Consider the following 9604-nt stretch of genomic DNA (forward strand, 5'->3'; position numbering starts at 1 on the left):
GGGGGTGGGGGTGTGGAGGTAGAAATGAAATTGTCCTCTTGGGCAGGGGATCTGTCCTCTCACACAGCACCTGGTGACAGGTGACCTCTTCGGCTGGGTGGCCCTTGTTTCTGAGCTGTGTGTACTACAGGCCCTGGGTCTGAGGCTGCAGGGACTGCCTCTGTCCCAGTCAGTCTTGATTGCTCCCCATCAAGACAGCTCAGATCCCGAGGGCCAGGCTCTCTGAAGCTTGCCTGGCAACAGAGAATCCACAAAGCGGCTGCCCTGGAGGCAGCGCCCAGCCCTGCAGGATGCTGTCAGTGAGTTGCTGAGCCTCTCTGGGCCTCGCTGCCTCCTCTACGATATGGTTTTGATACAACAGCCCCTGGCAATAGTATCGCATGGCAGGATGAGATTCTTCCCTCAGACTATGTGACATCCAAGGCTGCTGGGAGAAGCTGAGGGCGGAGACAGGGCCGGGAGGGCTCCTGCATCCTACTCCTCAGGGCGGGCATCCAGCCCCCGGGCTCCGAGCGCCACCAGGCCGGGTTAGAAAGCCAGCTCCCGCCTACTTCCTTGTGACCTGGGCAGCTCACCTGAGCCTCCTGCTGCTCAGTCTCCTCACCTGTGCGGGGGCTGCACCAGGACTGCTGCCAGAGCCAGCGCCTGGCATGGGGGCGTGCTGAGTAACCGCTAGCTGTTCTGGCGAGCGGCCACCTCTGCCCCACTTCCCTGCGGCTGTGTCACCAGGGGATTGCGCAGCGTCGTGGGCACACACCTTGCACTGCCCTCATCTTAGCGGTGACCGCGATGGGCTCTTTCCTGGACTGTGACCTGAGCTCGATGAAGCACACACTGAGGCCAGGCCGGTCACGCTCCCAGGACAGCCCCATCACAGCTGCTGGGAGGGAAGAGGACATAAGGGTCCAGCAAGGAGGGTAACAGGCAGCTAACAGTCACCGTCCTGAGCTGCCAGGAGCCCTGTGGCAGCCCCCCTCAACCACTCACTGCCACCAGGCTCTCCCGACAGGGCAGCTGCTCCCCCACCGCTGGTCGCCTGGTAAGCAGCCCCTGGCAGTCGCTCTGTGGCAGACGGAGCTCACAGCCCCGGGGGCAGTGCCAGGGACAGATTGGGAACCAACCGGTGCCCGGAAGAGGCCAGGTTTGCCTTTATGAGCCTGGGAGGTGGACAGGTATCTCCTCCTGCGCCGATGGTGGACCCTCAGGTGGACTGGAATGGGCTGCGGGCACAGGACCAGGCTCAGTGCCCCTTCTGTGGCCTCTGTGACCCAAAGCCCGGCACAGGTCAGAGCAGTCCTTTCTCTCCCCGTCGGAAGGGCTGCAGGAAAGGCCAGGCCCCGGCCTGAGGGTGAACATTCAGGGGAACTGGAAACAAGACCCTCTTCTGGAATCCCCCATAAGAGCTGGGATATGGTGCAAGCAGCAAGGGGGGAGGTGGTCCACTAGGATCTCAGGCTCTGCCACTGCCAGCCTGGGCGGGGGCCAGGGACCCTGAGCTCTGACCCTGGTTGTGCCTGAGGGCTTCCATTTAGAGATGTCACTCCAGCACATAAGATGGTGGCTTGTGCTGTCCTGAGGTGGGGATTGTCTCCAGGCCAAGCATCCTGCTGTGGTCTCGGGGAGCTGCATTTATCCCTCTTCATCCCCCCTGCCCGGTCATTTTTAAGGAACTTGAGGGCAGGAGAATCGGCTCCTGGCAGGTCAAAGGAAAGTCCTCAGAGGCCTGGAGGAGCCACACGGCCGGGCTGGACCACGAGGCTCTGGTGGCCACTGCAGGCCCGCGGCCTGGCCCCTTGTGCCCTCCTCAGCACAGACTGGCACTCCATGCTGCTGCCTACAAGGCTGGGCTTTGCTTGGCAGTGCCCACTAGCCTACAGGCAGGATAGCAACCAGGCTCCTAGTTACTGACACTAACGTTGGCCCCGACTCCTGCACACGGCTGCCCACTCAGCATCTCCGCCGGGGCAAGGGCTCGTGGGCATCTCAAACACGAGTTCGACCTCCCAAACCTGCTCTGTGCTGAGCGTGCCCTCTTGGCTGATGACAACTCTGTCCCTTGGTGCTCAGCCAGACCCTTGGAGTCCACCTTCACGCTCCCTCTGCCTCACACCACATGCAGAGCCTTGCCGTCCTGCTTTCCAAACAGATTTGGAATCTGACCATTGTCACCACCACCGCCGCAGTGAAGGCAGCTGTCTCCTCCCTGGATTACTAGGTACATGTCTCCGGGCTCCCCTTGTCCCTCTCTGGTCAGCAGAGTGGTCCTTCTGAACTATATAGCAGATCACATCACTTCTCAGCGCAAAGCCCCCAGCACTCCCTTCCCCATTTCATTTACAAGCAAAAGCTAACCCACTGCCTCCCTCCCTCCTGCCCACCCGCCTGGGCGCCGGCTCCGACCACATCAGAGTTCTCTGCTTTTGCCGGAGCTGATGCCGGTCTGGCACACTGTCTCAATGTCACTCTCAGCCTGCCCTAACCACTGTGTTCAAAACTACTCTACTTTTTTTCTTTCAATAGCACTCACCACCTTCAGTTGTCAAAACCTGGGCCCCAGACCAGCAGTACCTGGAAATACAAATTCTAGGGCCACACCCAAGTGAGTTGGAAACTGTGGGTGCCGGAAACCAATTCCAGTATGACAGCAGGGCTGCATCTGGGAATGGCTGAAGGCATTTTCCCAAACCTGAATAGGATACATTAAATTGATTTCTTGGCTGCTAGACAGCTCAGGGCATCTTAATCTACATGTTATTGCCTCCTACTGGCCAAACACCTGAACAGCCGTAGGCTAATTCCCCCATTCTAACAATGGACTCTGTAGAAACCCTGACCCTTTGAAGTGTATATCTCTGCCTCGCCTCAGGACAAATTGTGTTAATAAAAAGCATGGGGTCCTGAGACGAGAACTCAGAACTTAGAATTTAGATCTTAGTTTCCTTTAAACCAGGCTCCTCTGACCCCCAAATGCCTTTCAAAATTATATTTCGTCTCTGGACTCCTATTTAATCTACGCACAGCCTTCTCCAGATTGCTGAACCGTTCTTAATGCTGGAACAAGAACCCCGGCAAGTGGGTGGGGTTAGCAGTCTGTTTTTGCCACTTTCTTCTGAGCTGGGTTTGAGAACCACTGCTCTAAGCCAGGATGTACGCCTCGGGGAGCAGGATGGAAGCTCTGTCTGATTTCTTCCCCCTGCCACGCCCCCTGCCTGCACAAGGCAGATGCTCTGTGTTTACTGAATGAATGAGGATGATTTAGTATCAGCAGCGTGCTGAGTATTTTGCACCCATTTTCTTTTTTAAGTCTCATGACAATCCTGCAAAGACAACAATTTCATTCCCACTTTGCAAACAAGGACACAGAGAGGATAAGTGGCATGGCCGGGTCACACAGCGAGCAAGGGAAGAGCCAGATTATGCACCCAGACCACTGCCTGATGCTGAAACCTGTGCTTACTTGCCTCCTCTCACACGGCAATGCGACGGGCTCTAAGCACTTCCTGTGTACACAAGACACTTTCAAAGGCTTGCAGCCTCTCCAGAGAACAAGGCAAGCCGGGCAGCCTGGGTGCCCTGTGACTCCCTTCTTTCCCCTCTCCCAGAGAGCTGGCTCGGAGAGCTGCCTGATGGAGCTCGGAACTGGGCACAGACTGTCAGAGACCCATTGGGGAATATTGCCTTTCTCACAACATCATCTTCTGATCCATGAACATGGAATGTCCTTCCATTTAGTTAGGTTTTCTTTAATTTCTTTCAACAATGTTTTGTCATTTTAAGAGCATGAAGTTTTGTATCTGTTAACTTTATTCCTAAGTATTTTATTCTTTTGGATGCTAAGTAAATGAAGTTTTCTTGATCTTAGCTTCAGTTGCTCATTGCTACTGTATGGAAATACAACTGATTTATGTACATTGACCTTATATCCTGCAATCTTGCTGAAATTTTTATAGCTAGTAGATTTCTTAAGATTTTCTATATACAAGAGCATGTTATCTACAAACAGAAATGCTTTATTTCTTTCTTTCCAATCTGGATGCACATTATTTCAATTTCTTGACTAGTTGCTCTGACTATGTACAATGCTGATCAGAAATGGTAAAAGCGAGACTCCTACTCCCATCTTACAGGAAAAGCATCCAGTCTTTCTCCATTAAGTATGTTATCCGAAGGGTTCTTGTAGGTCAGCGGTTCTCAACCTGTGGGTCACGACCCTTTTGGGGGTCGAAGGACCTTTTCACAGGGGTCACCTAAGACCATCGGAAAACACATATATAATTACATATTGTTTTTGTGATTAATCACTATGCTTTAATTATGTTCAATTTGTAACCATGAAATTGGGGGTCACCACAACATGAGGAACTATATTAAAGGGTTGCGGCATTAGGAAGGTTGAGAACCACTGTTGTAGATGCTTCTTAGCAGGCTGAGGACATTCCTTTCTACCCCTGAAAGACTGAGTGTTTTTAATCCATGAAAAAAGCACTTTATTAATGCTTTTTATGAGTCTATTGAGACAATCATGTGTCAAAATTGTTCTTTATTCTACTGATGTATTACAGGAATTGGTTTTCAGATGTTGAACCATCCTTGCATTCCTGGGATAAATCTCATTTGGTCATGGTGCATAATGGTTTTGTATATTGCTGGATTCAATTTGTTAGTATTTTGTTGAGCATTTTTGCATTTATAGCCACGAGAAATATTGGTGCTCCAGCAATTTTTCTCTCTCCTGCACCATCAATCTTTTGCATTGCTGTTTGTCTCTCAACTAAAGGAAAGTAATAAACAGAAACCTCTACCTGACTTCCCCCTTCAGCTACTATTCCATTTCTCTTTTCCTTTCCAGCAAACTTCTTGAGAGAGTTGACTATGCTCACACTCCAATTCCCCACCTCTTATTCTTTCTCCTACCTACTATTTTCAAGCTTATCTCTAGCTCTCCACCAAAACCATCCTTGTTCAAGTTACTGATGAGTGGTGCTCATTGCCTGTTCTCTACTGATTGCTGTATTGGCAGTGCATAGCACAGCTAGCTGATCACTGCTCCTCTTCCTTAGACATTCTCTTCACTCGTCTCAGGGACCCCACTGGCTCCTGGCTCCCCTCCTTCACTGGTCCTCTTTCCCAGCTGCTTCTGCTGGCTCCTCCTCTGCTCCTGACTTCTTACGGGGGAGCAGCTCAAGACTCAGCTCTGGTTCTCTGCTGTTCCTATACTTGCTTGGTGGTGTCTCATCCAGTCTCATGGCTTCAAACCCCATCTATGTGTTTGTGTTTCTCTCTCCAACCCAGTCCTCTCTCCTAATCTTTAGACTTAAATGTCTAACTGCCTGCTTGACTTCTAAACTTGAGTCTCCCACAGGTATCTCAGACTGAGCCCCAAAGTAAACTCTTGATTTTCCTGCCAAACAAATATACTTCCCTGTGGTCTTTCTCACCTCAGTTAATAGCTAATCCAGCCTTCCAGTTGCTTGGATCGAAACACCTTGGAATTACCTTGATGACTCTCATTCTCTTACACCTTTCTTCCATTCTAACAGGGAACTACTATAGGCTCACCTTCATCATGCATCAAGAATTCAATTACTTCTCATCACCAATATCTTCCTGGGCCACGCCATCATCTCCCACCTGTATAGCTGTATAATTAGCATCTAACTGGTCTCCCTGTTTCGCCCTTGCATTCTTTTATCTATTCTCCACACGGCAGTCAGAGGGCTCCTGCTGGAACCTGAGTCAGACTCTGCCATCCTGTCCAAAGCCTGTCAATAGCACCGCCTCACCCCAAGGAACAGCCACAGTCATCACCATGATCACAAGGCCCTCCCGACTTACGACCCATTACTTCTCTGACCTGTGTCCTCCTCTCCCCCTCACAGACTGTTCCTGCCACACTGGCCTCCTTGCTGCTCTGCCATCATGGAAACTCCAGCCTCTGCCACCAAAACTCTCTGCCCAGGAGTATGTTTAATTCACCCTTTCATCTCCTTTATTCAACTGTCGCTAACCTCTGACCACCCCCATCACTCCTGCTTGCCCTCCCTCATCACCATCTAGCCTACAATGGGCTTACTTGCCTTGGTTATCTGTCTCCGGGAGGGCAGGGACCTTGTCTTTCTTGCTCACTGCTGTGTCTCGGGCCCCTAGCACACATTCTTGAGCGAATGACTGACTGGCTGAGTGAAGGAATGAATGAATGACTTCACCCCTGGGCAGGCCACCAGCGGTACCAGGCTCCCCTGACCCACTGGCCTGCCGTTTCCTCTGTGGGGACGCCCAGGCTCTAACCGCAGCGGGCACGCTGCCCATTCAGCTGTCAGAGGTGGCCCGCGCTCTGCCAGAACAAACACGCTTGAAAGGGCTCTTGGGCTCCGTTATTAAACAGTGAAAGAAGGACTGATCCTCTAGCCTCCTTTCCAGTGGAACCCAGGCTAATAACAGCTTTGGCAGGAAACCTCCCGAGGCTGCAGCCCACCTGGGAGCGCCCATGCTTGCCCAGACACGTCACCATCACTAACCCCTGGGGTTTCTGTGTTTCCTCTAGATTTCTAGAAAAGAGATAAAGCACCTTTGATGACGGTTCCTGTTTTAATTCTCGCAAGTTCTTCAGCACACAGCCTGAGAGTCTGATACACACTGTGGGGTGGGGAGGGGGGGTTGAAGGAGGGGCAAGTCTGGCTTCTATGTGGGATTCTGTACAGGGCCCTCACTGCGAGCAAGCGGGGGGCGGGGGGAGAGGACAGACAGACAGACAGGGAGGGAGGGAAGAGAGCGTGGGGAAGGCTTGAGCAGGCGCGCACACGGCGGTGCAGACCTGTGCGACAGTGCCCGTGGGGCTGGGACGACGCACAGCCTTGGGCTCAGAACAGCAGCCTTCATTTCTCAGCTCTGATCCCCAACTAGCTGTGTCATGAGCTCAGACAGATTCTTTGACTTGCAGTTTCCCATCTTTGTTTTATTTTTTATATAATATATGCACACATCCAGAAAAGACATTATTGCAAGATGAAGTCCTGTGTAACTGTGACTACCATCCTTTTATGGCGTCATTTCTTCGCTTTTCTTCATATTTTTGCTGCTTAATTATCTGTCCATGAATAATAACTCACTGCTGCCCTGTTTTTCAGCCTTACATACATGAAATCCTAAAGCACATTGTTAGGCCTCCCTGGTCCCGCTGGGTGTTTAGGATTCAGGCATGTTGGGTTTGTTGTGAGTTTTCTGTTCTCAGAACGAATCCTATTTATTTGTCCACTGTATTGCTGTTACACACTTGGTTGGCATCAGGTCATCGTTGATAAGGCTGCTGTGAACATCAGGCGTGCACAGTCTCCTGGCACACGTGTGCACACATTTCTGTTTGCAACAAGCCTAGTAGCAGATCCACTAAAACATAGGTGTGCACAGCACCGACTTCTGCAGGGACCGCCGACTTCCCTGGCGCCATCTGCAGGTGTCTGTGGCTTGCTGCCCTCAGCACCGCCTGAAACCGACGGTCCTTTTCCTTTAGCCACGCGGGTGGGTGAGAAGGATCGCGATGTGGTTTAATGGGCACTTCCCTGGTTACTGCTGAGGCTGGGCACCTGCCTATGCCCACTGCTCAGGGGGGTTTCTTCTGCTGCGAAGCGGCTGTTCCAGTCTCTCGCCTAAGTTTCTACCGGCTTGCCTGTCTTGGCCTCATTGGTTTGTAGGAGTCTAAAGGGTGAGTCATTTGATGGTTGTATATGTAGCAAGCACTTTCTTTCAATCTATAGCTGCTTTTCATTTTCTCAATCTGCCTTTTAAAGAACTGATGCTCTTCATTTTATATAGTACAATTTGTCAATCTTTTCCTACAGGAGTAATGCTTTCTGTAATCCATTTTACAAATCTTTCTCTACCCCAAGATCACGGATATATTCTCCTATTCCCGGTGTTCAAAGGTGCCACTTATCATAAAGCAAAGTCCAGCCACATGGAAGCCTATTATGTTCCATCTGCTCACTATCAACCACCTTGCACCAAAGGACGCCCGTGGCGGCTGCCAGAACCCTCGGCAGGCGATCCTCCCGGCCATTACCTCGGGGCTGTGGGTCATGCCCGCTGTGACCATCAGGGGCAGGAGGCTATGCTGACAGTGTGAGGCCACGGATGAAGCCCAGGAGGAAAACTGTAACTTTCAAAGTCATAGCGACTCCACTACATAAGAGATCTGTGCTCCCTGCAAGGTGTCAGGAGTTCTACAGCCAGGAATGGAGAGGAGGGCGGGGAGAGGTGGCGGGAAGGGGCCCGCCCACGAGGCATGCAGGACCTGGAGATGTGCTGCCAGCCCCCAGGTGACCTTTGGCCTGTCTGGACTGGGCACCGATTAGACACCGAGTGGGAGAGCAGGCCTCCCGTGACTCCTGTGCCAGAGCCTGGCGGCCGAAGGCCCTGCTCTACACGCTCCACAGGGAGCCGCCGGCCCAGCCCAGCCGCGTGGCCATACCCCCCAAAGCTCTTTTCGTGATGATTCATGGGGACACCCACCCATGGACACAGCAACTGCCCCACGTCCAGACCATCGGCAAACCCGGCAGCGCCGCCTGCAGAACAGTTGCAGCGACCACTCCTCAGTCTTCACTCCCACGCCAGCCCTTGCCCGTGACCTTTCCCCACTGTCCCAGACGGCCGCGTCCACTCTTGTCTGCGGTCCACCCCCGCATGGCAGCCACGGGGCTCCTATTATACAGCTAAGTCAGGTCATGTCTGTCTCTTGCTCAGAGCCTCCCTGATGCCCCATCGATTTAGAACCAAATCTGAAATCCCCACGTGCTCCCAAGCCCCGGTGCCCTCTCTCGCCTCAGGGCCCCACTCTGGCGCCCTTGCTCCTCAGACGCACCTGCCTTCCTGAGATTCCTTGTGTTCCCACCGCCCGATCCCACCTCAGGGCCCACGGACTCACTAGTCCCTCTGCTGCGTGCTCTTCCCTGCGTTCTCCCGGGGACTTCACTGAGCTGGCCTCCAGGTCCCACTGTCCTCCCACTGGCTGTAGCCTCTCACTGCCTCTCACTTTGTCTCCCCTCCCCCCACCCTCCCCCAGGAAAGCACAGGGAGGGGGCGGAGTCACCATCTACTTTGTTCACCACCCACCGAACTGCAGTGCCTAGAACAAAACTCATCACAGTCTAGGCACCAACACAGGTGTGAGTACAGGAGGACGTGAGTAAATGGAGCTGCTGCTGTCCTGTCCGGGGCAGGGCCTCTGTGTCTGCACAGGCAGCGCAGAGGGAGGGACACTGCGGGCATCTGCTATGACTCCGAGCGCCCCACCCCGCCGGGGCACAGACCTCACGCACCGAAGCACAGCAGGGTCTGGTGCAGAGGCGAGCATGCAAAAACCCACGGTGCGCCGGAGGGCACGTCTGGAAAAGTGGCCCCTGGTTTTTCTGCCGGGGCTGCCTGTTCACCAGGGGGCAGCCCTCGCGGGCCGGCCGCAGAGGACAGCACTGCCTGCCTGAGAAGCCTAGACCCAGCCAGGGGTCCTGGGCAAGAGGGAGGAGGGGCGCGATTACCTGGACGCAAGGGTTCTAGAGGGTGAGCATGCAGGCTACGGGCAGTACCTCCACCAAACGGGGCCCAGATG

General features: G+C 53.2%; 1 protein-coding gene across 1 annotated transcript in view; it reads right to left on the bottom strand.

Annotated features, from left to right (window-relative positions):
- ARHGAP22 (Rho GTPase activating protein 22) overlaps positions 1-9604 on the bottom strand; it is a 35055-nt gene that overhangs the window by 16063 nt on the left and 9388 nt on the right. The window contains exon 4 of the mRNA XM_023745784.1: positions 9534-9581. Coding sequence (XP_023601552.1) covers positions 9534-9581 — 48 coding nt within the window. The remainder of the gene's footprint in view (positions 1-9533; positions 9582-9604) is intronic.

The sequence above is a fragment of the Myotis lucifugus genome, unplaced genomic scaffold (genome assembly GCF_000147115.1).
Source record: "Myotis lucifugus unplaced genomic scaffold, Myoluc2.0 scaffold_581, whole genome shotgun sequence".
NCBI classification, from domain to species: domain Eukaryota; kingdom Metazoa; phylum Chordata; class Mammalia; order Chiroptera; family Vespertilionidae; genus Myotis; species Myotis lucifugus.